The 18,704-nt window shown below is 42.1% G+C and overlaps 2 protein-coding genes across 3 annotated transcripts in view; both read left to right on the forward strand.

The window, feature by feature from the left end:
* The first annotated feature begins 3,007 nt into the window (after window positions 1–3,007).
* RSAD2 (radical S-adenosyl methionine domain containing 2) lies at window positions 3,008–11,412 on the forward strand. Its single transcript, XM_059842841.1, has 6 exons — window positions 3,008–3,497; window positions 3,682–3,843; window positions 4,313–4,542; window positions 5,722–5,871; window positions 7,547–7,579; window positions 8,153–11,412. Exons 1-6 carry the CDS (start codon window positions 3,173–3,175, stop codon window positions 8,315–8,317), a joined length of 1,065 nt encoding a protein of 354 aa, XP_059698824.1. The 5' UTR covers window positions 3,008–3,172; the 3' UTR covers window positions 8,318–11,412.
* Window positions 11,413–12,615: 1,203 nt separating this feature from the next.
* Window positions 12,616–18,704, forward strand: part of RNF144A (ring finger protein 144A) — a 100,466-nt gene continuing 94,377 nt past the window's right edge. Inside the window, exon 1 of one of the 2 annotated variants that reach the window (XM_059842840.1) lies at window positions 12,616–12,760. The gene's annotated coding sequence lies outside the window, so the exon portion shown is untranslated. The remainder of the gene's footprint in view (window positions 12,761–18,704) is intronic. The other variant, XM_059842839.1, reaches the window with a different exon arrangement.

The following is an 18,704-nucleotide window of genomic DNA, read 5'->3' on the forward strand; positions in this document are numbered from 1 at the left end:
CCAAATGCTAAAATTGCATGTGACATTGCATGATTTGCATGAGCTGCTTGGTTGTCCTTGGACTGTTTCTGGTGCTCCCAGGTGACATGATATGACTCCCCCTTTAACCTTTTTTATGTTGCTTGTTTCTATCAGTAGTTTGGTTTACCTAGCAAAATACTGTTTGACTGGAACTGCCAAATGGCCACTCTGGAGAAAACAATACATTTATTTCAAATATAAAATTACATTAATTCAATAAATATTATATAGTTGTTTTCAAGGTTTTGCTTTCCTAGCAACTAGGCACAAGAGCATTATCTATGTTTATCCCTTTGGATTCTTCCATGCTAGCTGTGTACTTATTTATTATCTAGTGCACAATTAATAACATCATTCAATAATTTTTGAAAAATTATATTAATCTTTAAAGGGTTTTTAGATACAGATTTGGAAAACAGAAGCATTTTTATTACTGGGACTCCATCATGCCACTGTAAGATGGCTTCTGTAGGAAACTAGAGGAAGAAATCATACTTCCTACAATTTTCAAAGAATATTTATGCTTGCTTTTCTGAGGTTCTTCCAGAAGGCATCAGGACAGAAAGTTTCATTACAGCTCTTGCTTCCAATATTTCTTGTAGATTCAAATCTTGTGCATAAAAATGCAGAATTGTGTTTTCTTGAAGGCCTCACCATAGAGCCTGTGAGTTAAGACAGTTTGGGATGTAAAATGTGAATATCCTTCTTGATGCTGTTGGGACTTGTATATGTGTAGGGGGCACATCCTGGTCTGGGTTTACTTTGAGAGGCTTTACAGTAAAGCAGAGAGTGTCATCTGAAAACATACTTAGTTGAGGCAAAAAGTAAAAAGAACTATAATTTCCATTTTTCTAAGAAAGCACTGATAGAATTACAAAGAACAGGAAGCCTTGAGTATGCTTGGGTGCAAAGTTCTCTGCATGTTTTGTTCCTTGAAACAGAGATCTGTGTTTTCAAAGAAAAACAGTACAAAAATGCTAATGTTTTCATTTTCTGATTTATTGAGCAATATTTTTCTGACATGTTTTTGGAGTGTTTGGGTATCAGATGTAATTTTTGTGTCAGGAGAAATTGATAATCATCAAGGATTCTTTACTGACTTTGGAAATTAAGTATTTTGAACCTATTTTTTCTGGCCAGCTGAGGTACTAGGCAACAAGTTCAGGGCTGGTCATGAGCCTTCCACCTTAAAGAAGAGAGAAAGACTGTAGTTCCTACACCTGCATTGGCTTAACTTGACAGGAACAAGGGATATGAATGAGGACAGAAAGGAATTTGAATTGGGGCCAGAGAAGGTAACACGTGAAATAGGATTCCTACCATGCAACAGAAGGGATGTATGGAGTAAGGAGGAAACAGGGCATATCAGAATTCTCCAAATTAATTGAAACATTGAAGCTACCAATTAGCAACTCAATGTCAGATTTCAGTTTAAATTTGAATTGTCTTGTCCACCTCTCTTTTCAATCATATTTTCAAGTTTGTGATCAACAAACTCTTTATGTATTATAGTAGCCTGCTTTTATCCTTAATCTTGTGTCTTACCTAAACCTCACAGAACTGGAAGGGCACATAGTTAACTCCTGCTGGAATAATCTCAGCTGACAGCCTCTGAGACCATTTTGGAAAACCTCAGAAGTGAGATGTTTCACATCATGCTGCAGCAATACCTTTGTGAGGGGGCATTACTGGAGCCAGACACTGCAAGAAGTTTCTCATCCTGCCCTAGTAGTATGAACTTGTTCCAGCAAGAAACAACTGATAGAGACAACAATAAAAACCATTCAAACAATAAAAACTGCTCAAAATGGGTTTTGCTGATCCAGACATTATTCAGCCATTAGATCACCTCCAGGAAGGTGAAGGAAGGATGATGGGAATTTGATGATAGCCAATGACAGGCCTAATTAACACTTCTTATTCACATGAAAGTTTTGTTTCCCATGAAAATTGCACAGGATGAAGACAGTGCTACCCCTTTTTTCGAAGGGGGAAAAAAGGGAAATAAAAAGAAGGGAAGATGAGGGCAAGACTGGTTGGCTACATCAGCAGTTCTGGCTGGGCCGGTCAATGGAAGTGAGGGAAGCTCCATTTTAGACCATTGACAACATGCAGGTGGAAGGTGTTAAGATTAGAGTATGACTGCACCTTGGCAGTAGTGGCAATGTTAAACAGCCCACACAAGAGTGAGGACAGGCTGAGGGATCAAAGTGAGGCAGCAAATTTGTCTGGACACACTGGAAAACTGAAGATAGCAACTGGTATTATCATGGAGGGAGTTCCTTCTCCAGCAGTTCCTTCCTGTTGTACCACCAAGGAATTGAGGAATATGGAAACTGGCAGGTTTGTCCTGGTCTTTCCTGGTGTTACCATGAGTGGGCAGCCACCAATGTCTCACGTCAGGCTGCCAGCTGTTCCTGCTGTTAAAACCATGTGCTCAACTTGGTGCAGCAGCTTTGCTTGAGGAGCATTATTGAGACCAGGAATCAAAGAACCTGTAATTACTTTCTTTTCATGTATCTGAAGCCATCAGGCTCCCTCACTTGGGTTGCTCTTCCATGCAAAACTGTTCAAACTTCAAGGAGCTCTTGAATGCCTGACAAAGGTGCAGTGCAGTTATACAAGCTCAGTTTTCCCCCGCTACAGGAGTTTAACGACAGAAGCCAAAGTCACTGAGACCTCACACACCAAAAGGGGTCCCAGGTGCTAGACCCACTGAAACCCCGAGGTGCTCAAACCTGCTCCCAGCCCCGGGCAGTCGGCGGGTTCTGCGGTGGCCGTGGCCGAAAAGCGGCTCTGGAGCGTGGGGACTCTGGAGTCACGGGTGGGGCAGGAGGGAGAAGGAAAACACCGCGCCTCGGTGCCAAGTTTCACTTCTGGGAGAAGGGAAAACGAAACCGAGCTGTTCCCCGCGGTCCTGCAGGGCGGGGCGGGACGGGCGGGGAGGGGAGGGGAGGCGGTCACCGCACATTTAAGTGCGGAGCGCCGGACACCTCTCTGCAGCCTGCGAGCCGAACCGAGCCGAGCCGGGTCGGATTGAACTGAACCGAGACCAGCCGAACTGACTCCAGCCGAATCAAGTCCAGTCGAACTGTGCCCAGGCGGGTCCGAAACCGCAGCGCATCCCGCCGAGTCCGAGCCTAGCCGAGCCATGCAGCTGGTCCTGCTGGCCCGGCTGCTGTCCGTCGGGCGTGCGGTGCTGGCGGCGCTGCGAGGGCGCCTGGGCGCGCTGTGCTGGAGCCTGGCTCCCCTGTCCTTGTCCCTGCCCCTGTCCCTGCTCGGCTGGCGGGACTCGACCCCCCGGCCGCAGCGGGAGCAGGAACAGGACGACGCGCCCCCGACGCCCACCAGCGTCAATTACCACTTCACCCGGCAGTGCAACTACAAGTGCGGCTTCTGCTTCCACACGGCCAAGACCTCCTTCGTGCTGCCCCTGGAGGAGGCCAAGCGGGGGCTGGCGATGCTCAAGGAAGGAGGTGAGTACGGGAGAGGTGGGTCCGGAGGGAACCGGGGAAGGGGGACCCCTCAGGACCAAGTGCCGTGGAAAAAGTTATCCCGAGGATGTCCCTTGTCCCGCTGCCGTGAGGGATTGATAACATTGAACAGGAGCAGGTGACGGGCAGCAGAGGTTCATAGCATCTTTCTTTGGTCCTTCTCTAGGAATGGAAAAAATCAATTTCTCAGGAGGAGAACCGTTTCTTCAGGACAGAGGCGAATTTGTAGGCAAACTGGTCCAGTTTTGCAAGCAGGAGTTGGAGCTCCCAAGTGTCAGCATTGTTAGCAACGGCAGCCTGATCAGAAAGCAGTGGTTCGAGAAGTACGGTAAGGAGGGAGCCCTGGGCACAGCCCTGGGCTGGGGAGCCTCCATAGGGCAGTATCACCCATGGATGGGCTTGGGGGAAAGTGGGAGATGGTTTCTTAGTGCTTAATTTTTAGTAAATGCAAATCAAATGTAAATACCAGTGAAATAGTGTTGATTATCTTCTGTAAAGGCAGGCATTAAACCACAAAAACTTTTTGGTATAATGGTGTAATAAAATAATTATTACACCATTATACCAAATGTTTCCATGTGTTCCACCTGTTTCCATAATGCTGGGACACACACACACACAAACTATGTGTTTCAATGCTGCTGTTGATGTGGCTTTTGTGGTTGATGGGATGACTCCACAGAACTGCATTTACATGGCATTTTGTGACAGATGACAAGGAAGTGAAAGTGACCAGACTCCTGACAGCTTTTAGCTGATGGACTGGATATTAATCCATTTTTAAAACTTGTTTTCAGGTGAATATTTAGATATTCTGGCAATTTCATGTGATAGTTTTGATGAGGATGTCAACGTTTTAATTGGCCGTCATCAAGGAAAGAAGAACCATGTGGAAAATCTCCATAAACTGAGGCAGTGGTGCCGAGAGTATGCTGTTGCTTTTAAAATAAACTCAGTCATCAACAGATTTAATGTTGAGGAAGATATGAATGAGCAGATCAAGGCACTGAACCCTGTGCGCTGGAAGGTAAGAAAGTAATACATACCACATGTTTCCTGTTCAAAGAAAAGTAATAATAAAGTCCTGAAGTTATCTGAACGTCTATTGACCTGAGTCTTACCTCCAGCTCCAACTTGGGCTGGTGTTAGGAGCCTTCTTGTCAATGTTGCATGGTGCTGAGATAGGTCCTATCTCATTCTGCACTTAAATGGAGCCCAGTAGGTCAAGAATCTTTTTATTTTGGTTGTGTTATATACAGAAAATTACTATTTCAGTGTGTGTAGATCCCGGTTGTTTTAGTATATTAGGATTAGCACAGAAAGCCTTTAACATGTGAATATATGTTACGGTGTAGAGAAAATTAGGAAAAATTACTGAACAATGACACATTAAAGTCAATATATTGTTAGTAAGATATAAGTGTATATTAATTTTCTCTTACAGAGTATTAGAGGCCAGTGTACACATATTATTATTTTTTTCCTAGAAATAAGTTTGAAAATGGGTAGATATAATGTAACATAAATAAGAGAGAACATGTGGAATAATTTCTCAATACTTGCCTCATGGATATTGTAGGAAAGACATTCTGTGCTGTTTTTGTGAGCTAGCAAAGGCCTCCAGAAGATAAGGAAGCCCTATATCTCTCCTGAAGGAAGTCTCCAAGGTTGTCACCATGGAGACAGGATGAAGGAGAGAAAGTTAGGAGATACGGACTCTGGCTAGCTCACAGAGTGATGTGGCTCCCCAATAACCTACTGGGAACTTCGTTTCTCTCATATGACCAATGGGCACTGAATGTGTATGCTGGATGGGTGTGTCAAGTATAAAAAGCAACGTTGCTAAAATATATCGCTCTTGCAGCTTTGATGGAGTCGTGTACTTTTGTACCGTGTCGTACTCTATTACGACAGATACTGTAAGAGACACAGAATAACTCAGAAAAAGAACAAACCTCAAAAAACACTGTAACTGAAATCTCTGATAGTAAGGAAAATCATCATTTATAACATTTAGAGCTCTGTAATGTTAATTTACAAAAAATAAATCTGCACCATGCCCTTTGTGGAGTATTCAGTTATCACAAGTTGTGTCATTTTGGCTCCACTGACATAAAAATTTGACATTGCTACTGAGACTGAAGTCTCTCTTATCCTCAAGGCATGTGAAAACATAAAGCCTTAAGCATGTGCTTTCTTTGTCCAGGTATTCCAGTGCCTGCTTATTGAAGGGGAGAACAGTGGTGAGGATGCTCTAAGAGAAGCAGAAAAATTTGTTATCAGTGATGAAGACTTTGACAGATTCCTGGAACGCCACAAAGACATCTCCTGCTTGGTACCTGAATCTAATCAGAAGGTAAAAATTAAAATGTCCCTCTGTAACTTTATTTTTAAATAATGCTAGAATAATTGAAAGGAACAAGAAACTTTAATGGCAGTTAATACTTTCCCTGTTAATAGTGGCTTAGAAGAGGTGCAGTACAACTTTATCAGCAACTGCTTTTGTTATGGTGGAATCCAAGATGTTAAATTTTCTTAAGGCTTTTCATTGACAACAAAGTTATTAGCAGAAGAGGAAAATCCCATTGTTCTCAGTCCTGTGGACACCAGTGGGAGTACTCTTCCTGACTTGGGCACAAGATCCTGAAAATTTCAGAGATAATGTAAACACACTTTATAGTCTAAGTATAGTTTCCTAATAGAGATTGACTGTGATGTCACATTATGCCAGCGCCATCAACCTACATGAATAAGACAGCATCCCAACCAGCATTATATTGGGTACTGAGGAACAGTACCCAACTAATAGTACTTTTGGGTAATCCCTCTCACAATAAAGTTGCATTTTTAACATTTTCTGTCTGAACTCCTTCGGATTGCACACTTAGGCTCTTTAATCAGTAGAAGACTCCTTGTGCTACTTCAGAGCCTACCAGTTAACTTGATCAGCTGCCATCCAGCTCACATAACCACAGTAAAGGACTTTGGTGCCTAAGGGTGGAGCTCAGGCCATTTTGTAAATGCCTAGAGACCCTAAAGATGGGATGAGGAGAGTTAGAAGACTCACTGTTGGGAAAGTTTATTAACTAAGTGAAGAAATAGCAAGTTGAACCAAGTTCAGGAATGCATTAAATCTCCTGTCTTGTGTTCCTTTTCCTTTCTGCAGATAAGGACTCCATTTACAGTTTATTTCTTAATGTATGTAGAGGTTAAGTGAGCAGACTGGGTTGCCTTTGTTATGTAAGACCTAAAGGTGGGGCTGTGTTGTTAGCATTTAAGGCATTTGGTGAGAGGGAGCACTCATCAGAGAAAGGGTTAAGATGAGAACCCAGAACTGTTTCTACTTTTTCTTTTTTGTTTCTTTTTTCATAATGGAAGTCCTACAAAAAAGGCTTCCCATGATAGGTTTGGTTCCAGAAGACTGATTCTGATTTCTGGTAAACCTGTGTGAAAGACGAACACCAAATTGATCAGATTTCCTGTACTACACAGCAGCAACACAGAGAATTTTAAAGAGGATTTAGGAGATGCCCATTTAGCTAAGCAAACATGTCTAATTTCAGCTGCTGGCATATTTCTTTGTGGAGACCTGAGAGCTTTTTTTTACCTTTGAGCCAGCAGAATACCTTTGTTTAGTGGGGTTATAATTAAACATTCCAGTTAAAATGGTCATGTCATTTGTTTGGAAAATGGCATAATCATTCCAGCATGCAAATAAGTTCTTCTGGTGTAGAAGTTAATAGAAAACTTGGATATTATTTAAAACAACTTTGTCCAGTTGGGCACCCACATTTCACTTAGACACTGGAGAGGACTTATTAGTTTATTCATACATAAAGTTTTTCTAGTAATTCTGTCATTTATTTCTATAAGTTTCATCCAAGCTCACTGAAACAGTGGTAATACAGCAAATGTTTTAAGGACTTGTATCAGACCTTGAATAATTAGTTGTTTGTTTTGTCCCTTCTTTTTCAGTGGATTGGAATTTTGATTTGTACATGAATTTACTTTTTTCTTTTGTTCTATTACAGATGAGGGATTCATACCTCATTCTGGATGAATATGTAAGTCTTTTTTTGATACGTGGTATTTGTATGCTAATATATGTATGTATGTATACAACAGTGATAACCAGTTAATTTTCTCTGCATTCTAATTAACAATTTTACCACGCAGTACAAGGAACAGAGGTGATTTATGCCCATCAGACATGTTGTGGCCTACAATATAGTATGACCTAAGGAGGCATTGCCATCAGCCTACACACATAATCCTTGCATCACAAATCTTAAGGTGTAGATGTCTACTTTTGCAGGACATCTTTGCTTTTTTTCTTTAATATAAAAATGCATAACTTGCCTTGAAAGGTAAGTTTCAGAGTTCCCACTTAGCTTACATGTAACTGAAGTGACAGCATTTAATTTTCAAGAATTACGATATTGCTTTGTTCCTGCTAAGATATCTCACATGTCTAACCATGAGTTTTTGAGACTTCTAAGGACTAGAGTGAACCTCTTCATGCACTTACAATAGGCTTTGGTGGAATTGCAGTGCAACTTGTTTAAGTCTGTAAAAAAATTAGGCTTTTGCAAATTGACTTTCTAACATCTTATCATCTTATCTATCTTACCTTCCAGATGCGTTTTCTAAACTGTAGAAATGGGCGGAAGGAACCCTCCAAGTCTATCCTGGATGTTGGTGTAGAAGCAGCTATAAAATTCAGTGGATTTGATGAGAAGATGTTCCTAAAAAGAGGAGGAAAGTATGTGTGGAGTAAAGCAGATATGAAATTGGACTGGTGACTCAATATACTGAGTTAGGGCAGTGCATTCTGTAAGAATATGTGTATCTTTATAGGTGAGTGGATACTTGTATCTAATGCTTTTAACTACACTTGGTATTTTACACAGACTGATGCTCAGCATAGCTCTACATGTGAATATGTTACATGCTTTTTAAATGCAGATTACATTGTCTGTTCCTTTCTTGAGCATGACCAAATACTTTCAGAGCTTTCACATGACCAGATCTCTGAAATAAACTTTCTCATCCATTGCACCAAGGACTAAAAGGCAAACTATTTTTATAAAATACTACATGAGTGTGCAGGCCAGATAACAAACAAAAAACCACCCCAAACTCTAATCCATTCAAAACAGCTGTAATGACGAGAAGTCAAAATTCTTATCAGGGAACACATTCTGCCTGTTTCTCAGGGCTAGATGGATTGCAGTTCCTGGGTAGATCACTGGAGGGCCAGCTGGCAGGCCTCCGGAAGCACCTTCTGCTTTTTTCAGGGGTAAGAGAGGGGCAGAATCCAGGAATCATTCAGTAATAATGTATTTAAAAGGAAATGGAGGAGAAAAAACTGGCAGTTTTTATTCTTTAAGACTTAATTGTAACAGCATCTTCTCCCTCTCTGCTGTATAAACACATGATATTTTGGGGCAAAAATGTTGGGGCATGTAGTTTTTTTGAAAATATATTTTTAGTCATGAAAAAATATTATATTCATTCATCCTAGAACCTAGAGGTACATTTTACCTAATGATAAACAACATCATATTTCACATTGGAAATGTCGTTCAAATATTTGTTCTAACAAATATTTACAGGGAAACATTGTTTTCATTTTATTAGTGTCTCAATTTTCCTTTAATCTGCAAATATTGATTTATTATTTTAAACTATTTTTAAATTGTGAGCATATATTTCTGATTAATATTCCTTCTTAAACTAATTAATACCATGTAGAACAACCTAACATATATTTTCTGTTGCATACTAGCTTTTTATTTTGCTAAGCTATGGAACTGCAAACAACAAAGTTCATATATTAAGCAACCTTGTTTTAAAGGTTGCTTATCTCAGTAACTAATTAGTTTTCTGGTTATAAACCTGCAGACTTTAAATGAAACTAATTTGGTTTTGTGAGAGCTACCTTTGACTTTAAAAGCAGGTAGCATCAATATAAAATACAAAAATTAAAAGAAAAATCCCCCAAACCTGAAAAATAATCTAATATACTGCCCTCATTCTTGGTTTTCTGGCAATTGTTATGGCTTTATAATTGCAAGTTTTCAAATTTAACTAGTTCCATCTTTCCTCTGTCTGAAGGGCACGGGGATAGGCACTGCACAGAGCAGAAGGGAGATGGCACTACTCATTCATCGTGTCCACTGAGCTCAATGTCTGGACTGTCTCACACATTTAAATATTTGCAGCAGCTGGGAGCCAGCATGCATTAAATATACCACATAGAGAAAATGACACCTTATTTAATTCCTTTTGGAAATGCTAGTTGATTTTTTTGAGAAGTTTTTGAAAGAAATGTTTTGCATTTACCTAATGTATCTTCAAAGCTGAAGGGGGAAAGTGCTTAAGTAGGAGCTGCTACTTCTGTGTAAAGGAAAGTGCTCCTCTGAGTACTCTGTGAAAATGGTTCCATTTATAATTCCTTCAGTGTCTATTTTTACTATCCTAACTGTAACTATATTCAGTGGTGCTCTTTTGTCCCTTTGTATTTTGCATTTTTCAGTCACAACATTTCCTAGACACTGACATTTCAGTATTTTTTTTTCTCGTATTAACACTAAGTGACATTTAAAATGTGGCCCACACACAGTAACCTCACAGTCTTTTGGCAGCTATTTCACTGACCTTGGCTGGAGTTCTCCCTGGCTCTATGTGCAGTGCAAATTTATGTAACTGGTGTTTGACTTCCCCTGCCCAAATATTAAATCTAGTCTCTTCCTCAGTACCTACACCACACTGATAGAAAATAAGCATTTTCCTTTGTTGCTGTCTCAGTCCCAGGATGGGGAAAGATTTAGTGCATCAATGTACCAAAAAAATCTACCACCCTGCAGCTTCTGCAGAAAATGCCAGCTGAAGCACAGCACACAGATATGAGGTACACAAACTCCTGCTCAGATCCAGAAATCCTGCCATTCTTTCCTTTGCATTTACCCTGTAAATTGCTATTCTTTTGCTTCCTCTGTGCCTACAGAGGAAACTGTATGAGAAACAAGGAGGAGATGAAAATGTCAAAATCCAGTAAATAATGCACAGACACTTAAGATGGCTTTTGTTGGAAGGTTCTATGTGCTTAGCTTCTTAAAACGTTAGGGATTTCACCTACATAATTAGTAAAAGGTTTCTGCTCTGTGTGAGACTCCTTTTCAAAGGAAATATGAGTTGTGTACATTGGAAATTGAGAATCTCACATTACAGTTTGAGAGTAATTTAAGTTAATGAACAGCTATTGGCATTTTTATATGCAAAATGTATTGTTGTGTAAAACAACAAAAATTTGGCTACAGTTGATGAGTCTAGTTTATTTTAAAAAAATTATAAACACAGTTCATATTGGACCAAAAGGGGACTTTGGGCTTTCATTAGCAGGGGCTATTTTCCAGTATGGGACTAGAAAAATAAAACAGAATTCAACACAGTTACTCCCAGGCTTATTGATTACAGCTATGTTGTGATCCTGAAAAGTCAGGATTAAATTTAAGTTTCATAAGCACAGACATGCTTAATTGTATCTTGGTGTACAATATCATGGTATTGCAGCTAAGCTCTTGCTAAAGATGCTGAATTGGGAAGCAACTGGCACTGCATTCTACTAACATTTTAAAATTGTTTCTATTTGTAAAAATATGTAGAGAATGAATGTTTGGAAGGATGACTTCTGATAAAACTGTGACTATACCTTCGGTAACGAGTCAAATTGTCACTTAAGATGCACTTTAGGATGCCCTCTTTTTCTGTGTGAAGGATGCTGATATATTTGAATGTTACAAATGATCAATTTTGGACTAATAGTGTCAAATAATTAGTGCTAAGTATTTCATGAGTGTGTTGCACCTTTCAATAAATGTTTCTATTTTCCTAAGCTTGTCTGTATTTTTTTTTTCTGTAGTACAAGCCATACTAGCAGAACGTGTGGCTGCATTCACAAGAGATCTGTAATTCTGGTTGTATTTAGTCTGTATTTAGCAGGGGGGCTGCTTGCATGGCGCCAAGGGCAGCATCGAGGCCGAAATGCAGAACAATGGTGGTGATTCTCCTCGTGATGAAAGGCACTTGTTACAAGCCTGAGAGGACTGGTCTGTGCTGGGAGAAGACAGTTCAAATACCTTGTGCTGTTCAGATGACAGCCGACCCAACAGGCACAGCTATCCATAAATACCCGAGGACAAAAATAAGATTATCTGCTGTTATGGTAAATAAGAGAGAAAAGCCAGTCTATTTAGAAGACTGACGACAAGCAGCTTCTCAAGCTCATCTTCCATCTTCGCGCTCGGTGTAAACTTGTACTAGACAACCTCAAATTGAGCTTTTCACAGTATTTGGCCGTGTGTGAGAGGATGCTTGGCTTCCCCCCTGCCCGCTTTGCCATCCCCCGCACACTGCGGTGCTGTGAGGGGCCCAGCAGCCGTGCCGCAGTGAGCCGCTGTGTGCCCCGCGCCCGGGGCTGCTGCGCTCTGTGCGTGTCACGCCGGGCGGCTGCTGGGCTGTGCCCCATGAATCCGCCACAAAGCTCCCGTGCGGCTCCTGCCCTGCCTCCTGCCTGCCGCAGGAGCACGGGCCCTTGCTCCGCACAGACAGCAACAGCAGGGAGGCTCGGACAGCTCCCGCAGAACAGCCGTGCCCGCCATGGCTCCCGTGCCTTCCCCTCCTTCCTTCCCTGGCAGGCAGGACGAACCCCCCGCCTCCTCGGCACAACCAGCCCCGTTGTTCTTTCTGCCGCTGAACGGACCTGCTGGGCCCGGCCCATCACGCTCAGGCAACCCGAAGTGCTATAGCTTCAAGCAGATGAAAAGCCTCCCGGTACAACCGGCGGCTCGGCTCGGCTCGACACGCCCGGGCCGGCGGGACTGCCAAGCGGGAAATCCCGGGATCCCCGCGCCCGGGAGGCGCCTCCCGCCGCCGCCAGGGGGCGCCGCTGTGCCTGACGCGGCGCGGCCGCTTCAAAGTGGGCGGCGGCGCGAGCGCGACCGTTAATGGCGCCCGCCCGCCGCGGGCGCGCCCGCCCCCGCCCGCCCTCACCCCACCCTCCTCCTCCCCCGCCGGAGAAAAGACCGGGAGCGGCGCCCGCCGCGCACACTCCGGCTCCGCGGGGGGTGGAGACCATGGTTGGGGCGGCGGCGTCGTCCTGCCGCGGCTCCGCGGGATAGCGCGGGACAGCGCCGCGCACCGCCCGCGGGCCGCCCCGCGTCGGCACGGGCTGCAGCGGCACGGTAAGGCGGCCGGAGCGGCGGGAGCGGGGGCGCCTCCCGGGGCGCTGTGGCAGCGGGAGGCGGCGCCGGAGCGCACGGGCACCCTCGACCCCTCTGCGTGAAGGGCTGCGGCGGGCGTTCCCCGCGGCGGCCGTATCGCTGCCGCCCGCCGGGAGCCCCCGGCTGCAGGGCGCTGTGCCGGGAGCGGTGCCCGGCGGCGGGGCGGGCACGGCGGGGCGCAGGCTGCCGGCGGGAAGCGCTGCCGCCGGCAGAGCGCCGCGTCGGGGGCGTAATGACAGCGGCAGCTCAGTCCCCAGTGTGCTCTGTCTTGGGGTTTCCATAAACGAGGGAAAACGTCTGGAAAGAGCCCAGCCAGTGCCCTGGAGTGCAGTAGCCATTCTTCGGAGAGGGAGAGATAATGAGTGCAGGGGTCTGTGGAGTGCCACCCCCAGCCGGTGCTCTCAGTACAAGCGTAGTGTGCAGCCTAGGGAGAAACCGGATCGTTTGGGTTGCAGGGGTGGAAGAAGTAGGAGTAAGGCTCGGGTTTTCCTTCCCGGAGCTGAAGTGATGTTACCGTTGACTTTTTTTGAGCTGTTGGAAGAAGCCATAGGTACGATAATGAGGTTGTCTTCCCACCCGCTGGATCAAGGGTATCTTGTTCCTAAAGAGATCAGGCCCTGCATCATGTGTTTATTGCTTCTATAGTACTGAAACCGGGAGTGTCAGCAGGGCAGGCTGATGGAAGAAGATACCCGCTCTTTGAATTTTTGCTGTGTTCTTGGAAATACTGTCACTTCTGTCCTGGAACATAATATTCCCGTTCTATAACAAGCATAAATGATGATTTATAAATAGAGCCGTTTGTTTATATTGTTCCCCGTGTAGCCAAACAACTGTTTACATTGGGAAATGGATTGCTTCATTTCGCATTAGCTTATCGGTGCTGGCCCAGGAGTGGCTAAGCTGAAGTTACATGCTCTTGGGCCGAGTGCTACTTTAGAGATTATATCAGTAGTGTAAACTTCTGGTGGCTGGCCTGTCTGCTTGTGTGTGCTTCTCTCACAGGCATCCGAGGCTAGTGAAACGGTGACTGGGGGGGTGAAAGGGTATGTGGGGTTGTAGAGAGGGGGAGATTTGTGCCTTTTCATGAAAATGGTTAGTTTATACTTTAATGGGACTTTACAATGTGGGAAAACTTAGATTATTTTTTTCCTGGCACTGAGGTATCAAGGTGTCCTGACATGAAGCTTGTTAAAAGCCCAAGAGAAGCAAGATCAAGTGAGAAGAATAGTGGCAGGAGGGAAAAATAGTTCCTTTTGTTTAGGAGTGTCTTGAAAAAGACAGGATTTCCCCCACTGCCATCCTTGCTCCCTGGGATGAAGTTTTATTTTTTTAGTCCCCCTCCCCTCCTTTCCCTGACCATCATGTCTCATTGTCATTGTCCTCTTGTACAATCTGTGTCTTATGAGGGGGGCAAAAAACATTTGTGATTGAAATAATACTACAATGATAAGTGTTTCAGTTTGATATAACTGCTTTGAATAAGCCATCCTTTATGTAAAACAGGGTTGATTTCCCCTCATATCTAAATCACCATGATTCATTTCCTAGGAGCTGCTAGATCAAATCATGTGTTTGTTGTCTGCAGTTTGTAGACTTTTGCCCTTGAAGCACAGTTTTGAAAGTTACACTTTTACACTATTAGAGGTAACACAGACTGGTTTTTTTTTTTTTTTTTTTTTTGGCCTGATTCAGTATTTTAAGGCAATAATTTGTGGGGGAAAAAAGAAAAAATAATTTTTAGGTGAAAAATACAGTTGCTTAAGTTCTTTGGATTTAAGTTTGGGTTAGTTTTTTTTCCCCTCAATACTATATTCCAAGTATTTGTAAGATTTCATGTGGGTTTTTTTAAAAACTTCTGACAGCTTTTCTTTCAGTTAAGCCAAAGGACAAAGCTGCTGTCTTAAACATGAGTTTTGGCTGCAGTGTCATACAGTGGGTATGAATGGCTTCAGTGTATCTGCTGTATTTACAGGAATGCTCTCATAGGCTGGCAGAAAACTTGTATTTGCCCTCGCAGTGCTGATTCAGGGAAAAATAATGGCTCTGATCATCCTGCAGCCTGGTCGGCAAGCACAGACCTTTTCTCTCTCTTAGAGACTTGATGCAGCAGGGGAATTGGAACCTGTTATACTTACCATCATGCTTCCTGTGGATTAGTATCAGTAGTTATGCAGTTGAGTTAGTAGTCTGTGGATTGATTAGAAGACTTGCTTTTCATTCTGCTCCTTTTTACATCTTGAGTTACAAATAGGAAATGGAAAACAATTGCAAACTAACCCACCACTCGTGTTGAGTGGCGTAGTGATTCTGCTGTGTCTAACTTAGGCTGTGGTCAGCTGTTCTTTTTATAAGGCATGATCCTTTTCTGTATTGCTTTGTGGAAACAAGTTCATAAAATTCATTTTGAAGGCAATCAGACAAAAAGATCATAATGATAATGTCTGGTTTTCACTTCTGATGCCTGGGCGAAGAAGCTGTTGAAAATAGACTTGCTCTTCTGGCTGCTTGCTGCAAAGTTGTTGTTTTTTTTTTTTTTTTTTTTTATTTCCTAATCAACTGGGATAAGAAATGCTTACATTTTTTCTGGAGCCGGCAAAGATAGTATAAAATGGATTTTCAAATAGCTTGGTTGTTGGCTGATGGTGCCTCTTATAGTGTCCTTTCTAAAAGGCTGAAGAAAGAGGAACAGAGAAAGTGAATCAGTATGTATGGTAACTTTTTGTTTACTGTGAAAACAGAATATCTTGTCAGATTGTTCTAGTCTTGACATGACTATTACTTCCTTATTACAGCAACATTTTCACCTTTTCATTCATAGACTATCAAGTGAGTGGTAGTTTGTTGCATTGAAACACCTTGCTGTTATCTTCCAAGTATCACTATGACAGTTTAATACAACTTCATTCTGTTTATATTCAATGGAAATTGCTTGTGATTGAAAAAATGCACTAAAGCTTATTAAATACAAACTTTTTCTTCTTCATGATGTCCAGTGGATCATCTGAAATACTTCAGAATGAGGACAGGTCTTTCAGATTGTCTGGAAAATAAAGTGCTAACTTACCAGGTTCAGGTGTAATTTTTTCATTACTTACAAATGTTCAGCTTTATTTGCACTGATAACTGCTTTGTTTGTGAACAACCAGTTTCTGTAGTTTTGGAGTCTTTATTCTTGAATTTCACTTGGAAATTTTACTGACTGTTCTGTTTCTGGAATATTTGGATTATTTCCTGTAACCATAAAACTCCAGTATGAACTACAGAACCATAAGTTCTCCAAGAACTTATGGTTCTTGGAGACAGTTTCAGCTGACCAGCCTTTGTCTCAACTCTACTCTCCACTAAATAGATCATATATAGCATAAGAATCTTATACTGTTCTACACATCCAGTCCTTGCAGACAACTCTTATATTTAGCCAGGAATATTAAAATTAATTAAGAAAATATATTAAGGCAAAAATCTGTTATTAGCCTTTGATAATTAGGTATATGATCAGCTTCTTCCTATGCTTGTTGTTTCTGTGTTGTTCAGCAGTTGATTTGCTTCATGTTTGATCACTGATGAGGATCTGTGTGTGGGTTTTATAATCTCACAGCTATTAATTTCCTTCTATATATACTTTTTATGTGTATGTATATAAAATATATGCTATCTAGAACATTTTATGCAATGTATGTATAGAAACATATCTATTACTTTTCATTTCTCTGATGGGGGCAGGTCTGACAGAAGCATCAGAAGTGGCTGCCTGCTGTCTTCCTACACAATATTTTCAGTCAGGGCTGTCTCCCTGCAGTGACTACACAGGATGGTTGTGGTGGTATGGGTGAGCAGAGTCTGTTCCTTGCTGAAATGCCCCCTTCCTGGGGTGACGGGAGGGGTCTTGCTGTATTCTCTTAAGCAGCTGTATTTTTCTGGGCCTGATGCTTCAGACAGTGTTTGTCTTCTTAGGAGGAAAATGAATGTTTTTTAAGTCTGGGTTTCCTTCTATTACTACGGTTTTCCCTTCATCTCTCTATTCCCTATTAAGAAATACATCCATCCCGACAGAATGAGAGCAATGCCCTGCGACTTGTGTGGTCAGGCTCATGTCTCCAGAGCAGTCTAGTAACAGAAACTTCAAGTTTAAGACCAAGCTATGTGCAGTCACTATACATATTTCTAGCCTGGTTTTCTGAGAAAATAGAGATTTCGTGCAACTCTGTGAATGTCTGACTTTCATTGTTGCTCCCAATTTCTAAACCTTTTGAGTAATTCCAATTGCATTTGTGAGATGGTGGTAGTTTATGGCTGATAAACCTACACCTTTTCTGGCAGTAGGTAGCCTCGGCAGATGGAAAGATGCCTGCTGAAGGACAGATTGAAATCTGAACTCTTCCTGCAACTTTGACACACATTCCTAGGAAACTGGGTTTTGCTGCCCCCGTTGCTTACAAATCAACTTACATTGTGTTCCTATTTTTTGACACATTTTCAAATTATACTTTCATTACTGAGTATTTTTGCAACAGTTTTGAATATGAAGAAGAGCAAGTGTTTAGTCTTTAGCCCCAGGTAGCTTTATAATATGGCAAAAAGTGCATGATGAGAAAAGAAAGAGTCACTATTTTTTTAAAAGATTTTATTTTACTATTGTTCTTCATATATGTCCTGCTTATGTGAATTCCTGTTTGTTAAAATAATTATTTTAACTCTTTTATTAATTTTACTTTACAATAGCTACTCTTTAGACACCCAGAAACTTTCTTTGTAGTTGTTCCATTTGGGGAACAATCTTTATATGATACAAGACTTAATAAGATGCATACTGAAACAGTTCAGTCTTATTTCTGTGTTTGTTTTCTGTAAACAGACTCTGTGTGAACCTTTCAGCTAGCTGATCACTTTTGCACACTGCTATCTGTTGAATACATCTTGTGGTCTTTGTTTGTCTTGTCACGCTGACTTGATTAATGTTGTACCATCATCTTCCTTCATGAATAATGTATTTCCTGTCATACAGTTGGAGCCCAGAGGAGAAGACTCCTATACCTACTTTCTTAGATTAATTATGCATTACTTTTACCTTTGATGTGTACTGCTTATTCTTACTTTAGTGGAAGAAATGCTGACCAAAAGATACATGTTGAGGGTGTATAAGGTATGTTAGATTTGTGGAAAGGCAGACCATATTTAAATAAAACCAACCAAACCAGGCCACAATTTTTATTAGAGCTTCCAGTTTTTTTTCCTTTGTACTTTTGATAGTTATTGGCAACTTGTATCTTGAAAGGTTTGCTGGTGATTTCTCTCTACTTTAAATCACCAGGTTTTGCTGGTATCAGTTACTGTTTCTTAGTTGTGTGTGTCTAGCTTTCTAGCAAACATGTGACAGTATTCATTAGGTCTCACTGTCACTGGAAAGCTGTGAGAGCTAGGATAACCTCGGTCACAGCTGTAGGATTCATGTGCCAGCTCAAATGGGCTGTTGATGTTTATTCCATCTTGTTGTTTGGTCTCATTGATCCTCTGGACCACACTTGGAGCCAGCTGGGCTCTGGCTTGCTCCAAACGCTGAGCTGACCTCATAAGCTTTGTGCCTCAGGTAAAACAGAGCAGCTCTCTTCCTGTTAATCACTGAGAAGTGAAATTGATACAGGTTAAGCACAACATGGTGGTGAACCTCGTAGTTGCTACAGGAGCTGAAGCCAGCTGCTTCCTAAGGGTGCTGTATGTACTATCTGTAGTTCTGATGGTAAGCACTTAAACCTACAAAGTTTGTGGGTGCTCATCCATTCATACTCGCCTGCAGGATGTAAGTTTATCTCAAGGCTACAAGCTTGTTTTTTTTCTCTTTACCATGTGATGTGACAGTGTCTGGCCTTGGGGAAGGTTGTGCTGGAAGAATTGGTGCTGTGTG

The sequence above is a fragment of the Haemorhous mexicanus genome, chromosome 3, assembly GCF_027477595.1.
Source record: "Haemorhous mexicanus isolate bHaeMex1 chromosome 3, bHaeMex1.pri, whole genome shotgun sequence".
Taxonomy (NCBI): domain Eukaryota; kingdom Metazoa; phylum Chordata; class Aves; order Passeriformes; family Fringillidae; genus Haemorhous; species Haemorhous mexicanus.